Source organism: Apodemus sylvaticus, chromosome 1 (genome assembly GCF_947179515.1).
Source record: "Apodemus sylvaticus chromosome 1, mApoSyl1.1, whole genome shotgun sequence".
NCBI lineage: Eukaryota > Metazoa > Chordata > Mammalia > Rodentia > Muridae > Apodemus > Apodemus sylvaticus.
This window is the reverse complement of record NC_067472.1, coordinates 7,319,491-7,338,448: the sequence shown is the minus strand read 5'-3', so window position 1 is coordinate 7,338,448 and position 18,958 is coordinate 7,319,491. Positions and strand designations below refer to the sequence as shown.

Here is an 18,958-nt window from a genome sequence, read left to right as displayed (position 1 = left end):
ATCAGGTATTGACAAAATGAGAATTTTATTACTGTAGCAAGTGATAGAAAGTGTAGCAGGAAATATTTAATAAAAAGCTTCCACCCCACTGGCCTCTGCACCATGTCCTGCTCAGGGCGCCTCTCACTGTCCTTGCTGAGCCAATCTCTTCCAGCTAGCTCTCACAGCATCCTAGCTGTGTTTCCTCTGTAAACAGGGTGTGTGTGTGTGTGTGTGTGTGTGTGTGTGTGTGTGTGTGTGAAGTCCCACGCTCCCGCCCTGCACCCACTCCTTCCAAATACCCGGTAAAGCATGACTCTTAAACTTAGATAGTTAACCAATTATATTTAGGTATGTGGAACTCAATTTCATAATGCCAACTTACAATAATAAGGTCTTATCCCAATATTTCTAACCTCTCCAAAACACCAGAAATGTCTGAAGCCATCTGAATATCGCATCTTTCCCTCCCTCTCTGCTCTTGTGGTCCTCTGCGCCTCCTCCTCTCTCCCCCTAGCTCCTCCTCCTCTCTCCCCCCAATCACTGCCTCAATGTGAATGGATAGGAAATATCTTGCAACAAGAAAAGTCCTAATGTCACAATAACTTTTGGCATCCTGTAATACAATCCTAATGATTGTATGTATGAATACAGGTGTATAGATGGGAACCCTAAAATAGCCATATGGTATTTATTAAAAGGCTCATCTGAAGTCTGCCCACTATACCAAAGCAAGCAGAGCAGATGGGTGTAAATTTAACCCAATAGACTATGGGGGTGTGGGGGGTGGTACCTGAGATTTTCTATTGCTTTACATGCTTAGGTGAAATCAATAACTTTTCGGCTGTCTTTGCTCTGAAAGCCTGCATGAGGCCTGTAGAGAGAGAGAAGTGCTGTTCTTCCGAGGCCTCATTCTTGCAGGCTCCTCAGTCACCTCATCTGTATCCACAGTCTAGCAGCACTGACCTTTGAGCGGATCCTTCTAAGCTACAGCTTTTATGTGTGGTAAACTGAATCTCGGAATTCACATTACTCTGTACTTTTTAGGTCATGAATTTGTCCTTTGTCCTTATTCTCTGAAAAATGTAACAGGAATTGTCAATTCACAGCCTTTTAGTTAGTATTGTGAGGACAGGAATCTTGACTTCAAGTTTCTTTTACATATCAGAATGAGATTCAGAGTTAAATTAATATATACATTTCCTCTCTGTTCCTTATTAGGACTTTTTTTTTTAAAAAAAAAAAACACTTCATTGACAAAACTTGCTTCAGTTGTCTTCAATTGTCAAACTTACATCATTCATCAAATTTTTTTGTGTGTTTAGAACTGTTGATGTGAATTACATTTAATTTTTCAAACATAGAACCTGTATTATATATGTACAGTTGATGACTCTTATATCTCTTAAGTGTCACCTATACATAGTGTATGTGATGTTGTATAAAGAGGGTACTGCCTGTTAGCCTACAGGTTCCTTTTTTGTACTGGCTTTGACTGATATCAAAATAATGCTTGACTCATAAAATGCCTAATTTGGAAATGCTTCCCCCTTTGCAACTTTTTGTGAGAAAGACTTAAGGGTTGGTTAATTCTTGGCTAAGCACCTGGTATGAGTCTCTAGAAAAACCATTTATGCCTACAGTTTTTAGAGAGAGAACTTTTCAGTTACATATAATATTTATCTAATGTACAGAGTACCATTGAAGCTTCATATTTGTTGGGTTTTGGTAGTTGTAGGTTTTTTTTTTTAAATATTGTTCTGTATAGCCTAAGATTTTGAATTCACAATTCACGATCATTTTAAACACAGTAGGCTGGGCAGTAATCTCAGCACTTGGGAGGCAAAGGCTTGTCACAAGTGGGGGATAACCTGGTCTACATGGTGAGCTCTGGGCTATTTAGGTATACATAGCAAGACTTTGTCCCCTGACCAGAAATAATAACAACACCAACAATAAAAACAACAAAACTGTAAGAACTGGACTGAGTATGGTGGTATATTCTTATTATCTCAACCATTTGGGAGACTGCAAATCATAGGATCAAGTTCAAGATCAGCTTGGACTACAGCGCAAGGTTGGTCCCAAACCCCTCCAAACCAAAGCTTATAGAATATACTCTCTTATTCACTGTTAGTATTTTGTATTTTTTTTTTTCCTGAGACAGGGTTTCTCTGTGTAGCCCTGGCTGTCCTGGAACTCTGTAGACCAGGCTGGCCTCGAATTCAGAAATCCGCCTGCTTCTGCCTCCCAAGTGCTGGGTATTAAAGGCGTGCGCCACCACTACCCGGCCCACTGGTAGTATTTGTAGTATGTGTTTTCTCTTTCTTAGCATTTCAATTTTACAAGTATTATCAATATTAGTTTTTTTCTAAAAAACCAGTATTTATATACGTCAGTTTGTCTCTCTTTAATATTATTGATCCTTGTATTTTTGGTGCACATTCATATTTTTATTGTACTTGCCTATGTGCCCTCCTTCCCCAGAGCAAGGCTGCCTTGAGACTCTGCTTATCTAATGTATATTTATTTATTTAAATTAGGTATATTCTTTATTTACACTTCAAATGTTGTCCACTTTCCTAGTTCCCTCCTCCCCCAAAAATCTCGTAAGCCATCTCTCCTTCCCTAGTCAACCCACCCCTGCTTCCCTGTCCTGGTATTCCTCTATACTACGGTATCAAGTCTTTCCAGGACCAAGGGCCTCACCCCCATTTGGTGTTCAACAAGATCATCCTTTGCTGCTGATGTGTCTGCTGCTGATGGGTAACTCCAAGTGTACTCTTTGGTTGATGGTTTTGTCCCTGGGAGCTCTGGGAGTACTTGGTAACTCATGTTGTTGTTCCTCCTATGGTGCTGCAAACCCCTTCAGCTCTTTTGGTCCTTTCTCTATCTTATCCATTGGGAACCCTGTACTTAGTTCAATGGCTGCCTAAGAGTTCCCCCTCTGTTATTTGTCATGCACTAGCAGAGCCTCCCAGGTGACAGCTATATCCGGCTCCTGTATATTGTTACAAAGTAGATGTGATGTAGTGCATTCATATTGTCCAGCTACCATCATTATCCGGCTACAGAATAAAACTATGTGCCAGTTAAACTGCTACTCCTCTCCTTCCCTAAACCTAGTCCTCTTTGAGCCCAGTAACCACTATTCTACCATCTGTCTACATTAGGATTAGTTTAAGAACCTCATTAAGTAGGATCTTATAATATATAGCCTTTTGTATATGGCTTATTTCACTTAGTATATTTTTCAAACTTAATCAGTTTTAGCACATGTCAGAATTCTACTGTTATATAAAGCTATAGAATATTTACTATTAATGTATATGACATCTTGCTTATTCATTGACTTCTGGACAGTTGACGTTCTACTCACTTCTTGACAGAGAATGAATAATGCTCCTATGAGTGCTGTACACAGATGTGCTGTAATTGTCAGTTACTCCCTGCTGCTAGTTTGCTGGTCTTTAGATAGTTCTAGAATTCCCAGAGTTAGAATTATGTGGTAACTTTATATTTATATTCATAGTTTTTGAAGATGCTACCCTACAGGTTGCCACAGAAACTGTACCAGTTCTTATTCTAGTCAACTGAACCCAAAGTTCTAGTTTTTATATATGTTCAGCAGCATTTTCTGTTTTCCAATAATAGCTATCCTAATTGAAAAAGTGATAAATTGTATCTTTTAATTATCTGATATTTAGATGATATGTTGACTACTTTCACCTATGCTTATTGGCCATGTATGTATCTGTGCTTCGAAAATTTAAACAATACCTTTAAGCCTTTTTATTTTTTTTATTTTTTGAATAAATTGGAGGCTGGCTTTAAACCTGCAGACTTTCTGTTTTAGTCTCCTACATATGAGATTACAGGTGGTGATACTGCTTAGCCTGAACCAGTTTTTAAATTGGTTTCTTTGGGGACTGAGAAGGGTGTTTTATAGTGTTTTTTTTTTTTTTTTTTTTTTTTTAATGCATTCCAACTGTATATGTATTCTGTATCAAATCTACAACCTGTAAATATCTTCTCTCACTTGGTCTCTTTTCACTCTCTTGGTAGTATCTTTTGATAAGATCAAACTTTGATGTTTTGTTGCTTTTGTCTGTAAGTGTGTAAACTAGCAATCTCCCCTACATTCTTCAGACTTTGATAGTTTACTTTTTACAGTATCTCCAACCTCTTGCCTACAGAGGCAGGTGGATCTCTGAGTTTTACGTCAGCCTGCTCTACATAGGATGCTTCAGGACAGCCAGGCCTACATAGAGAAATCCTGTGTCAAACAAACAAACAAACAAACAAACAAAATTTCATGTGTAGACCAACAAATCTATTACAAATAGAAAAAAGTCTTAACAGACTATTAGGAGAAATTTGAATTCTCAGTGTACCTCTTTCTAACCGAGAAAGGGTAGGGAAAAACCACCTAATTTTCTATTAAAATGAGAAGGAATTTTTATTTGAAATACTGACTTGGCCATTTATAGAACATTGGAACATGCATTTTGAAGGCACTCATATATTGATGTAGAAGATGTCTCTAGTATATAGTGGACTTGGTTAATAAAATTAGTTCAGTTTTTGAAAAATCTTAGAGTTTATTCGCATTTCTAGTCAAAATATCTACTTAACAGGTATTGTACAACACAAGCTTCGATGGAGGGGGTTTGCATGTAGCTCAGGGACAAGAGTACATGCTTAACATGCATGAGGCCCTAAAGACAGCACCAGGAGCATGCAGGATGAAATGATTGCACATTAGTTTATGAGCAACATTTTAATTTCATCAGCTGTAGGTTATTGAAATAATAGTTTGGGATTCTGTACTTGAGCTGAACTTTCTACAGCATGAGTGTCTTCAGTAGATAATTTACCATGATGAAGAAGTTGAACTTAGAAATCATAAATGTACTCCCTTGCTTACAAAACTTACCTGATATATTCTTTAATGCCTATTATTATGTTGATCAATTTACAGGTGAATTATGTAACCTCATTACCCTGGATGTAGCTCACAATCAACTTGAACACCTTCCAAAGGAGATTGGAAACTGCACACAGATAACCAACCTTGACTTGCAGCACAATGAACTGCTAGACCTCCCAGATACAATAGGTATGAGGGGAGAAGGAAGATGCTGAGATCTGTAACTACCTGGTTATGAAAAGGACTATTTTTGGTCCATTTTGGTAATACAAAGTTAGAATTATCAAAGTAGTAATAAAACTTCTAAAATAGTCTTTTAAATCACTGTTCTATTTCTTGATAAAGCAAATAATTAGATCCTCGGAAATGAACTCATTTGGGATTATAAAGAAGTTAAAATATTGCATTAGTGTATATTTACTGCTGAATGGAGGGATTGGATTTCTGTTTAGTTTATTTTAGAATGTCACAGGCTATTACTATGAATGTAATTCTTTATTAAAGTACCACATTGCAAAATAACATCATTGTTGTCAAGGTTTTAAAACATGACAGTGGGGCGGTGGTGGTGGTGGCGCATGCCTTTGATCCCAGCACTTGGGAGGCAGAGACAGGTGGATTTCTGAGTTCGAGGCCAGCCTGGTCTACAGAGTGAGTTCCAGGACAGCCAGGGCCACAGAGAAACCCTGTCTCAAATAAATAAATAAATAAATAAATAAATAAATAAATAAATAAATAAATAACATGACAGTATAGTTTAAGAGTTGTTCATTTGTAATGTTGAATTGATAAGAGATGCTTTGAAGATGGTTAAAGTATATTTTGAGGATTTCCCAAATTGCAAACAGTAGAACTAAACTGTGATTATATTCTATACTTGTAGTCGTTTTTTTTCCTAATTACCTAGAAATTGATAGAAATCAAGAAGGATATTTTTATAACTTCTTTGTTATTTAGAAAAAATTCATCTGTTCTTGATTTATATAATAAATATATGAAAGCTACGGTTAATAAAACATTTTAGGTTGTGGTGATGTTGTCTTTTTCAATAATTACTCTGTTTGCTTCTGTCCTGACAGAATTTAGAGGAGCCATTTAGGTATTTAGAGGAGCCATTTTAATAATTTGGTGTTGAGTGTCTAAGGGTTTTTGTAGTCTCTTAGATGACATAGAGGTTTGTTGGAGTCTTGTCTTCACCTTTGGCCCACTTTATGTTAAAGGAGCAGCCCGGAAGAGCTCTGCCTCAGCAGGACTTAGATTTGAACTCTTGATAGAAACATGACGCTGCCCTTCAGCTGCAGCTTCTGTTTGGGAGGGTTCTCTTGGGACAGAATCCTTGGTATCCATTATTCTTTTTTTGTTTGTTTGTTTGTTTGTTTGTTTGGGTTTTTTTTTTTTTTTGGTTTTCTTTTCCTCCCCGCTCCTAGGGTCTGAGCTTATTTCAGGGCTACTGTTCTTAGCCAATGTTTTGTTAATCTTTTATTTTGAAAGATGTTTTCAGTTTGTTTTTGGTGTTTTGTTTTTGTTTCTGTATTAAATTGAAAAGAGATGTTGAGTTACCAACCACCAGGTGGTAATATAAGTCAACAGTTTCTTTACAGAAAACCAAGCTGAGACTTAGATATTCTATCTGATATTATATATTAGATAAAATACTGAGTTTTATGCCTTTCTAGTTCTTGGCCCACAGATCTTCCTCTCATAATAGTATTTGTACTGGTATTAAATTAAGATTTTTTTCTTTAAACTAGAAAGGCAAAATTGTCAGCATTATGTAACAAGTTATAGGAGTGTTGTGTCAAACTTAAAATATAAAAAGAACAGATTGATGATTCAGGTTATTAGAAACCATGGTGATTACTTTCTACTCTTTAGTTTTTAAAATCGCTGAAATAACTAGAATGGTCAGAGAAGTGGTCTCAAATCAAAGAGCTTAGAGGGAGTCCGCTCTGTACTTGTGAACATGATCATATTCAGGCTGATACAGAAAAACCAAAACCAAAACCACAATTTTTAGAAATGCCTACCAAGGAGCTGGGGAGATTATGCAGCAGCCAAAGTACTGTGCAATCGTGAGGTCCTAGGCTTAGAGTCCCAGTGCCCATAAAAAGCTGGACTGTTACAGACCAAATACTGGACATGGTGGCAGAGTCCTGTAATACCAGTGCTGGGGAGATAGAGACGTGGGTATCCCAGATCCACACTGGCCAGCTGCTCTAGCCAACTAGTGAGATTCAGATTCACCAAGAAACTTTGAGAAAATGATGACGTGGAGAGTAATGGGCATTGAACTCTGGCCTCCAATAGCCCAACACACACATATATATGCAAATGAAAAGAAGTTTAGGAAGATGTGTTCATCAAGTCAGATTAGTTGAAAAATGCTGTGTAATACAGTAAACACAAAAACCAAAATAATAGCCGGTGAGCTAAAGTACAAGAAATACTCCAGAACCAAGAACAGAAAGATAGAAACAATATAAAATAAGTGAAGTTTAAAAGCAACAAAAGAGAAAAGTTCTAGAAAGAGACAAGGTAGTACAGTGAAAAAACTAATAAAATACAATTTTATATTTGATGAGCTTGGTTAAAACTCAGATAAACTTTCTGTCCCCCAGAACAAGGCTTATAGGTGCACAGCAGCACATCCCCTTTCCCCAGGTTCCAGTCTCGACTCTTCTTCCCTGCCAAGTCACACAGTTCCCATAATGAGACCTGTAAAGACAGATCTGAACACAGGTTGGTTATTTCATGAACTGTTAGGTAAGGAGTGTAAGACTGGAATTGCTTACCAACAATAATGAAAAAGGCACATGCTTGTAGAGTGCTGAAAATTAGATTCATGTATTTATTTGTAACAAGTACATTCTCCTAAACCATTTTAAAATATGGTTTTGTCTAGTAAAGTTGGCCATATATAATAACTTGGGAATGTGCCTCTTTATTATTTGGAAGTTTCTATAAAAGTGGCATAACTTGGGTGAGATAGCTCGGTGAATAAAAGCACTGACTGCTCTTCTAGAGGACCCCAGTTTGATGCCCAGCACCCACATGGCAGCTCACAATCATCTGTGACTCCAGTTCTAGGGAATCCAATGCCCTATATTCTAGCTTCCTGGAATTTAAGTGATGCACAGACAAACATGAAGGCAAAACACATAAACAGACTAAACTGTAAAGAAAAACGTGTCATTGATATTTGATGAAATTCACCAGTAAAAACATCTGGGTTCCAGTTTTTCCATATTAGGAATGTTTTTTAAACAGTTTTAGTTTCTTTATAGAATATTAGATTATTTCAGTGAAGCTGAACCAGACAGTTAGCATGTTCTTACCCTGCCCTGATGCCTGCACTTTTTGGGAATCTTTCATTCAGATCTGTCAGTTATAGTGTCAGAACAATTGTAATTCTGTTTTCTAATCTACATTATTGTTTTAATTTTATTATTCATCAGCTGTCTAATTGCTATAATTGCCTTAGTCAACTTTTGATTAGCTAAAGCCTGTCTGGTAGTAGTAGTATCAAACAGTTCATGGGAATAGTAATGTCCTCCATAGTCGTTATGTATTTAAACAGCTGGGCCAGACACACAATTATTAGATTCAGTTCTCTTCCCTTGAGTAACTTACAGAATTAGGAAGTAGCTCTGCCTTTCGGTTCTGCCCTTTGAATTTAATTTTTTTAAAAATTATAAATGACAGGTTTTTGCCCAGCCATTATTTCTGAAGTTTAAGAACTATATTTTTTTCAGTATTAATATTTTATGATGACATTTCTCTAGTATACTTCTGGGCCAGCTCAACAGGTGTTTTAATTTTTATTTTAATATCTGTTTTTAAAAATTGCATAGTGACATGTTTAGTTTCTTTTATTAGATATTGCTACATTGATATAAATGTCTTCAAGTTGGCTTAATTTTGAACAACCAATTGAATAATAAAGGGAAAGTAACTGCTTAATTTTGATCTCTTTCCACCCCCCATGGGCTTGTCATGTTAAAAATAATTTTGCAAGAACAAAGCAAAACAAAAACATTCCATAAAATCCAGAATTTTGCTTATTTGTAGAAGGAAAAAGTGTTGCTTTACTCTTCTGCAAATAAGACAGGAAGACCAAAGTGTAGCTTAGCCTGGGTTATAAAGCTGTGTAGCAGACCCCAGGCTGCAGTCTGGTTCTTAGGTTGCTAAATTGTTTCTTGAGCAAGTTCTAACCTTTACTCATTCCAACAATTAAATAGATGTATAGAAATTGGTCAATGATCCGTTTTTCTCTCTCAGTTAGCCTTAGCAGTGTTTAGTATTTTTATGAATTTATCTGTGTCCCTGTTTTGTTCAGGAGTAACAAGAAGGCCTTGTGGTCGGCACGCTGCAATCTCCTTGCCTATGGAGAGAGCACAGACTGCTGCTGGCTGGCAAGAAAGAAGCTCCTGTGAAGTCGGGCTAGGTCCTTAGACACACTTCTCTGAGAGAGATAATGGACCCATGGAGCCTGCTGCCTCCTAGTGTTCTTAATTTTACTTACATGCCTCTTAGAAGCTGTGAGCTGCTGGGACTCAAACCTGGGTCCTCTGGAAGAGCAGGCAGCCCTTGACTTCATTATTAATCTCTCGTTATTAAGATGCCATTGTAGACTTCGTGTCTCATGTGTTCTGTATCATCAGAGCACAAGTATGAATTAGAAATCAGTGAGAATGGAAACGTTGATTACAAGAATTTAAAATAATAACTGCATTTATATGATAAATTAGTTGCTGGGAGATAAAATAATTGTGTTTTGTGGTGGAGTCAAAGTTAAGTAATATGTGTTGGGAGTTTTATAATCACTTCTCATGTATTGTTCATTAAATAGTTTATTTTGTCTTTTGTGCTCCCTTCTATCCCAGTATGTTGATATTTTATGATTGAGTAGCCAAAGGTTATGATTTAGTGAGAAACTAAACATTTGGATTGTGATCTATTATATACTTAAATTCCATGTTTGTTTTGTTACTTACTTAGGTATGCTGAGGCTTGAGCCAGGGCCCGCCCACATACTAGGCAGGTCTTCCATCATCAGCTCTCCTTTCTGATGTTGGAGAAGAGAGGCTCACATGGAAGAGAGGCTCATAAGTGTCGAGCTTGATACAGCTCTCTCTCGATACTTTTTCCTTTAAAAATTGCTACGTTACTGTTATTGTGAGCATTTTCACTATTTACTATCATCATAGCCCACTCTTAAAATGTGACTGCAGCGAACAAGCAGAAAAACTGCCCTGTAGAGTTGCTGTTTTTGTAGAAGCTACACTCCTGTCTGTTTTCTTGACTGAAATATCTTGCCCTAAATTCACTTCTGAAATCACATATCATCTTACATTTCCAATAGCCACTCCCCACCTTAAATAGCCAAGCTGTTTCCCTGCTTTATTTAATATCAGCTTTTGTTGTGAGACTGTTCATTCTTGTCAGTAATCTCTGTCATTTGGTTCCTAGATCAGCAATGCCAGGGTCACTACAGCTCCTGAGCTGGGTAAAGAGAGGAAATGGGAAGGGTAGCTGGTTAGTTAAGTCAGAGTCTTCAGTAAGCCTTGCTGAATGATTCAGACTACATTGGATTGCTAGAACCTTCGCCTACTTCCAGACTTCTTTGGGAACAAAAGGAAAATCTTAAGTCTTATTACAGTGTCATTTTATTCAGGGGACAAACCTGCTTTTCTGTAAAATATTCTAGGATTTCTGATAACCATTATGAAATCAGAGGAGAAAGGGTCTAAAATAGGATAAACATTCAACTTTTTATTTCTTTTCAAAATTAGATAAAGAGAGAAGGATGCAACAAAACCTCTCAAGGCTGAAGCACAGCCAGTCCACAGAGGTCTTTTTGTTGCAATCTGAAGAAATGCAGAGTGATTATGGGTATAGAAACAAAGGTTATGCCTAGTGTGGTGGCATACTAGGGAGACAGAGACAGGTGGATCTCTCTGAGTTTAAGGCCAGCCTGGTTTATAGTAGTAGATCCAGGACAGCCAGAGCTGTCATATAGAGAAACACTGTCTCAAAAGAAAACAGACAACAGCAGTAACAACAGAAACAAAGGTTATAAGTGACTTCAGTGTAGTGTTGTCTGTAACAAGTTTGCTGGATTTTGAAATAGTTATATTTCTTGTTTATTTTTTAATTTTTACATTCAAAACTTTAAATTTTGTCTTCACTTTGCTTAAAAAAATGCACCTTATTTTATTATTAGCATCATAGTGTGTTTTTCCTACTGATTTTTTTTCTACTTTGTTAAAATTAAGACCATTTGGATTAGTCTTACTGAAATGTTACACAGAGCTAACTTAAAGATGCTTTATATTTGCTGAAACCAAAAGTATCTCATTTTACTTCATACCCTTGTAATTTAACCCAGTTTTAAAAATTTGACAGCGTAAGAAAACAAGCTATCAAAGTGGAGCACAGAATAATTTATAGTCAAAGCTAAGCATTTAAAAGCCATCTCTTGGTGTTTGACCATGATCAGCCACATTTACACAGGGACCCGGCTCTGGTGGTGGTCGTAGTCTGAATGTCTCAGGATTAAAGCAGATCATTTCTTGACTTCAAGGTTGCAGTTTAGCATGTAGTTAGAACTACCCATGGGAAGGAGTTAGAGCCAGACCCACTGCTGAGGAATGTGCACCTGGTACCACGTTCCTTTTCCCCTCCTGCCATATAAATGTTTGGTATTGTCTACTCTGCTGAAAGTAACAGGGGAGAGGCTGGATGCATACTTCTTTGACATTCTCTTAAATGAGTGACAAGGTGTTTGCAAGCTAGATTTCTCATGAGTCATGTTTTTAAAAATTCACCCACTTTCTAACCCTACTGTAAAGGAGAAGATCAGAGCTTAAGTGCAGGAAAGGTGAAGGAGAGGTACCACTGTAGTCCTAGTTAATGTTGTGCATTCATATCACAACAATATTTTCAGTTTGAAATGTTTGAATTCTAGGAGTCTATTCTGATTTTTTTTTTTTAATTTTGTTTTTGAGACAGGGATTCTCTGTGTAGCTATAGCTGTCCTGGAACTCACTCTGTAGACCAGGGTGACCTCGAACTCAGAAATCCACTTGCCTCTGCCTCCCAGAGTGCTGGGATTACAGGCGTGCACCACCACCACCCAGCCTATTCTGATTTTAAAGGTGGGATTTAGTTTGGTTCTATTGACTGGCTTTTGAGATGCTCAGCCTTTAGAAATCCTCACCACACTAATGTTTGTCGGTAAAGAAGGACTCGGTTTCAGTGGGATTAGGAGAGACTTAAAGCATTCTATTTGTTCTATTTAGAGTGATTAGAGGAGGCGTGCCAGTTGATGGAGCAGAATTAAGAATCTTTCCGTTAATAGTCCTTTGCTCTTCTTGTAGATTTTAGACTCCTTGGCATATGTTTCTATGATAGAGACAGGCTTAGTAAGGAGGAGAGAGAGGTGCCCTGTCTACTTCTAGTTCTTATTAAAGGTTGGTTGCCTTTTACAGACAGTCATAATCAGTAAGTGAAGGAAACTCCCCATCTTTGCTAGCTTTATTGTAACAGTGGCTGTAGGTAAGCAATAAAGTATAATCTTACTTACATGATCTCTTTGACTTTGTGGAAATAAAATTGATTTAGCTGTGTGATTGTCATATTCCTAACAGTTTAAAATTACTGTCCTCTGACAAATCATGAAATACTCTTATGTGTGATGTGTGCACAGATGTGTGAATGAAGGTTTGCATTGCTGAATTACTTTAAACAGTTAGAAATATGACATTAGTTGAGTCATGATTAGATATTGATACTCACACACAGAGACTGCTTAGAGTTGTTAAATAGAATGAAATATATATACAAGACCAAATATATCAGCCCTTAATTTTTTTACATATAAATAAATGTTGAGAAATAAAAGCTTTCAGTAGGTACATACTGAACTAGCCCATGGCAATCTGGAGAAGAAGATATGGTTTGTGTGTTTTGTGATTTTTTTTTTTTTTTTAAAGTATGGCTAAGTAGGAAGAGTACAGAAAGTGAGAAAATGACCACACGCTGTGTGGCTTATACGGGCATGTTTCCTTGTGGATTTTGTAGAGAATGATATTCACAAGGGTCAGGTCAGTGAAGACCTTTGCGACTGCTGACTTTCAACTGGACAGCCTGGAATCACCTGGGAAGAGTCTCCATAGGGATTGTCTGACCAGGGTGACCTATAGGAAGTGTCTTAAGCCTGCTGGGGCACACCATTTCTTGTCAGGGAGTCTTAACCTGTGAATAGAGAAACTGGTCTGCGCTCAGGCAAGCAAGTGAGCACACAGGCAGGGCCTTCATTTCTCTGCTTCTGAGTGCTGGGCTAATGTTTTACATTCTTGCTGCCCCGACTGCCCGGAAACAGTGAGCTAAATTAAACCTTCTCTCTTAAGCTGCCTTTTGTTAGGGTATTCTATCATAACAGCAGAAATGAACTAGGACAGCGTGAAGAAAGATTTGTTGATAGGAAGCTGCCGGAGTTTGAATTTCTTCTTTGTGATGTTACTTCACATACCTTATGCTAAACTCCACACTGATTACCCATGTATGAGGTTTTGTTATGTCCCTACAGGCATATGTATTTGAACACTTGGTCCTCATCTGGTGGTGCTGTTTTGGAAAGTTATGAAATCTTTAAGAGAAAAGGCCTAGCAGCGTAAATGTGTCAGTAGGGTCTCCCGTGGTCACAGCTACCTCCCCTGCTTCCATACCTCCCTCTGCATATCTCCCCTGCCTGAAGGTGTCATGATACCTTCAAATTGTGAGCTAAAGTCACACTGTCCTCCAGTGTGCTTCATATCGGGTATTTGGTTTCAGCCGTGAGAACAGCTTGACTAAGTGCTGCTTCTTAGCTATTTTCATTGAATGTCATAGAATGGCTGCCTAAAGCTTTAGCTCAGGCCCCAGTTTTCGACCTTTGAGCTTACATGTAAGCATCTTACATCTACATTTCATTTAGCAGTTTATAAATTTTCTCTCTCATTCATTCATTCATTCATTCATTCATTCATTCATTCATTGTATGTGTGTATACATACTTGTTTATATCATGCCTGGACAACGTGCACAAGAAAGGTCAGAGGACAGCTTTCAGGACAACTTGTACCATTGTGGGGTCTAAAGGTATGTGTTCTCAGGTGTGGTGTCAAGCCACCCACTCCGTGTTGAGCTGATCCCCTCCTTTACATTCTTGAAAACAGATTGAAGTGTAAGATGTATAAATGGTAAGACTTACAAATGTGTACACAGATTTAACCTCAACCTGGAGTCTAGTGGTCCTGTGGGGTCACTATGTAAAGAAGCAGTTTCAGTAAACTGCATCACGAAGTTTTAGAACTGGTCTGTTCTAGCATCAAAGGTTGTAATCAGATAGTCTGTGTGAGAAGAGAACATTTTAGTCTGAGCGTAGAGCAGCCATCTGTGAGTATACCTTGGCGCCTGAGAGATCACAGAGTGGCCTGAGGATAGGCCTCAGTTGGTATTAGGGAAAGAAGTGGTAGTTTAGTTTTTCTGTGTACATGTTTGTAAGTCTTACCATTTTCCCTTGCAGTGAAAGCGTGAGGACCTGATTGTGTCTGCAGCTGGTCTAGGTGCAGCATAATGTTCTTGTAGCCTGGGGAGGTGGAGATGGGTATATGCCCAAGACTTGCCGCCTGGTCAGTATAATCAAGTCAGCTGATTCCAGGGTCAGTAAGAAGTTATCTTAAAAAAAAAAAAAGGTAGGGAGTGATTGAGAAAGATATGAAGCATCAAGCTCTGGCCCACACAGACAAGCACAAGCATGCCTGTGAACTCATTTGTATGTGAAACCACAGACAAACACATGTACACAATAAACTAAAACCTTGAAGTGTGCATAGCTTTTAACTATTTGAACTAATAATAATTCTCTGTCTTTGAAACATAATTCTTCAGGCTTACTTACTAATCTCAAAAGGTTTAGTTTGTAAATGTTACCATCTGATTACCCAGCTAAATAGACAGGCTAAAAGAGGAAAAAACAAAACAAAACCTAGCAGTATTTCTGACCCTTCAGGATTACAAAGTTTACAAGTACATTTTCATTTTTCTAAATGGTATGTGTTCATGCTGCACACGTTATAAACAATATAAAATACGTTGGTTTTCCTATTGTATTGTGCTATCTCCATTTTTCCTTGTACATCCCATTTTTGCCAGGATATATGCAACTTTTACATATTTAGTCATAAAACTGATTCTTTTATTTTTCACTAATTCAGTGTTTTTAAGTAGCAAAAATGTCTTAGTATCATAGAGCAGTAGTAACAATAGTAAAGATTGACTCTTATTCTTATTTCTGATCTCTGAATTGCCTGTGCTTTGGAAAGTGTTTATATGTGTTTTCGTTATTGTTGTGTCTTGTCCCCCAGCCCTCTTTAAAGTGGATATGTCTCACCAGAGTGCCATCAGAAAGATATCAGTGAAGCATTTTGAGTTAATTTAGAAATTACTTCAAGGCAAGCTCAGCTTATTTTTACTAAGTGGTAGTTTTTATTGTTGCTTTTATATTCTATTTTATACCTTTTGGAATCTTACTTAATTAGAACTACAAATTCTTGGCTCAACATCCCAACAAGATTGTAAAAAAGAAATGGAAGTGATGTACCTATAGAGTAGTTGTAGTCTAATGGGAAGGCAAAGATACTTCCCAGGGTTTCTGTGTTATAGTTTATCAGATTTAAGCTATAGATTCATAAGACAGTGTGAAGGGTAAGAACGGCCTTAAGTTTATCTACTGAGAAAGGAAGCAACATGTGAAGACGGACTGTTGAGGATTGTGGGCAGTGACTGCGCTCTGACAGTGTCACGGCTGGTCGGTGTGTTAGCTGTGGTAATGATTGTAGTAACGCTGCATCTAGAAAGATGGGTCATACAATGATGAGAGCGAAAAGGGAAAAACAGATGTCAGTAGACTGGAGAAAGTGCAAAGTTTCAAATACGTGACACAGGCATCCATTTCTATGATTTCTAACATGGGGAACTTTTTAATGTAGAAAAAAGGGCATCAGTTGCCATTTTAACCCAACTCATCCAGAAATGTCAGAGTAGCTGGTGTGATTTGGAGTTAGAAAACAATCAGTCATGATGAAGGAATATACTGGATTTAATTGTTGTTACTGATGCCCTTTTAAGTATCAAAACAAATTTATATGTGTTGTTAGGTAAAAATTGGGTTAATATTTTATGATAATATTCAGCTAGCTTATACGTGGCTTCCTATATTGTCTTGACAATAAAAGAAGAAAATAGCCGGGGAATAGATGTTTAACTTTGTATTTGCTTAGTAGTATCTAATGTGTGTTCAAATTGGATATGCTTGATATCATTGGATGTCATGGGAGCATTTGTGTAAATGCTCAAAACCATGTGCTATAAGTTAAAGATTAACTTGTTAAATGATGCCAAAGCTTTCTAATAGGCCACTTAAAATTTAACTTACTGTTGTTTATTTCATTATTTTTCTAGTAAACCCTTTGGTTTAAAGATCGGCTAAAATAGTACTTATGACAGTGAAAGGCTCATCAGATTTTCTGAACCATAAATTCCTTTTTCTTGTATTTACAGGAAACCTGTCCAGTTTAAATCGCCTTGGCCTGAGATACAATAGATTGTCAGAAATACCCAGATCATTAGCAAAATGCAGTGCACTTGAGGAGTTAAATTTAGAGAACAATAACATTTCTACTCTACCAGAGGTAAGAAGTAGCTTAGAGGAAACAAATGTAATTGAAACTAGTTTGCAAGATCATGGAGGGAGACCTAAGCGGTCTTACAGCTGGATCCATAATTTAGTTATTGGGACTGTTGAATGAATATGTTGGCATGTACAGCTAGCCACCAGGGAGAGAGGCTATGTACAAGAGCATACTGTTGTTTTAATGTGGAAAAGAAGGGGGAAACCAGAATGATAGCCTAGTTGCAGTCCCTCTTGACTACTAAAGCAGTAGTAGTAATTTTTCTAAGGAAAAGCTGTGTGACTGGATTTAGAACTCAGCTTCCCTGTTTAGCTAGATATAAGATACATCTGATAATTGGAAAGAATTGTCCGAATAGCATTACTTATTGTCATGATTAATGCTGGCTGTAACTCTGTGATCCCAAATTATTACCCTATTAATGCTGTAATATCAAAGCCTATTTAGTGAATAACAGCCTACAAATCAGGTATTTTAACACCTTATTTCTAACTTGAATTATATTGATTCTGTTTGAAAACCATTTGTCTAGTAGGGAAAAGTCAGTTTTTCTCTCACCATCTGGTCTTTCTGCTCTTGCTTGCTTCAGGTCTCAGTAGAAGAAAGTTCTTACTTACAGATGTACTCTGAAGCCATCTTCTCTTTTGTAAAAATGAGTTTGTAGAATAATGGGTTTCAGTGTGACATGTAGAAAGACATGTCACATGTCTTTCCTGTATTAAACAGTATGCTACTAGTTCTGCATTGTTGGCAATGTGTTTGCTTATATTTAAGCATAATATAATATTGTAACACATGAAATACATGAACTCTGGGCTTACCCATTGACCTTTACACAGTCTTTTAAATTTATTCATTTATCTACTTATATCCCAAATGCTGTCCTCCCCTTCTAGAACCCCTCAACTTCCCTCCCCTTCACCTCTGAGAGGGTGGGGCATCTCCTGGGTATCCCCCTACCCTGGTGCATCAGGTCTGCAGGATTAAGTAGATCCTCTTGCACTGAAGCTAGACAAAGCAGTTCTCTGATACATATATGCCGGAGGCATTGATCAGTTCAGCCCACATATGCTCTTTGGTTGAAACACTCCGGCGTCCAGGTTAGTTGACTCTGTTGGTCTTCCTGTGGTGTTCCTTTCTGACCTGCAATCCTTCCAACTCTTCCAGTCCCCGAGCTCCATCCAATGTTTAGCTGTGGGTCTGCATCTGTTTCAGGCAGCTGCTGGGTGGAGCCTCTCCAAGGACAGTCATACTAGGCTCCTATCTGCAGCATAACAGCATGACTGATAGTGTCAGGGGTTGGTGCTTGCTCATGGGAAAGGTCTCAAGTTGGGTCTGTCACTGATTGGCCATTCCCTCAATCTCTGCTCCATCCATCTTTGTTCCTTCATTTCTTTTAGACGGGACAAAGTTTGTGTCAAAAGTTTTGTGGGTGGGTTTGTGTCCTTATCCCTCCACTGGGGGTCCTACCTGATTTAGGAGGTGGCCTCTTCAGGTTCCCACTGTTAGACATCTTGGCTAAGGTCACCTGCATTGACCCCCGGGAACCTCCCCTATCTCTGGGACTTTAGAGATCTGTCCCTGCCCCCCAAACCCCAGCTGTAGATTTCCATTCATTCTCCTGGACCTCTGGGCCTCTCTCCTGTCTCTCCTCATACCTGATCCTGCCCCCCTATTTCCTTCCCCTCCCCTCTCCCACATAGGTATCTTCCTCCCTCTGTCTACCATGACTTTTGCCTCCCTTCTAAGTGAGATTCAAGTATCCTCACTTGCGTTTCCTTCTTATTTAACTTCTTTGGGTCTGTGGGGTATATCATGGGTATTCTGTAGTTTATAGCTAATACCCACTTATCAGTGAGTACATACAATGCATGTCCTTTTGGGTCTGGATGACCTCATTCTGGACGATTCAGTCCAAGGTGTCAGATCCAGTTCTGAGAACCAGATTGTCTGGATTTTTGCCCTGTAATAGTGATAATTCAGAATAGTCAAGATGGAAGACTTCATATTATTTAATGTTACCCACTTTTTAAATTGTAACACACCCAGAATTGATCACTTAGTACATTAATTAGGTTTTTTCTTCTCAGTGTGACTTTTTTTTTTCTTTTACGGATTAGACCTCATATTCTAGTCTTAAAAAAAGATTTATTTATTTAGTATATTTGTATGAGTTACTGTCGTTTTCAGACATGCCAGAAGAGGACATTGGATCTCACTACAGATGGTTGTGAGCCACTGTGTAGGTGCTGGGAATTGAACTCAGGAGCGCTAGAAGAGTAGCCAGTGCTACTCTGCTTAGCCAGCTCTCCAG

General features: G+C 38.0%; 1 protein-coding gene across 4 annotated transcripts in view; it reads left to right on the top strand.

The window, feature by feature from the left end:
• The window catches only part of Shoc2 (SHOC2 leucine rich repeat scaffold protein), an 84,954-nt gene that overhangs the window by 52,898 nt on the left and 13,098 nt on the right, over window positions 1–18,958 (top strand). For all 4 annotated transcript variants that reach the window (XM_052183615.1, XM_052183633.1, XM_052183624.1 and 1 more), the window contains exons 3-4: window positions 4,961–5,098; window positions 16,514–16,644. In XM_052183615.1, coding sequence (XP_052039575.1) covers window positions 4,961–5,098; window positions 16,514–16,644 — 269 coding nt within the window. The remainder of the gene's footprint in view (window positions 1–4,960; window positions 5,099–16,513; window positions 16,645–18,958) is intronic.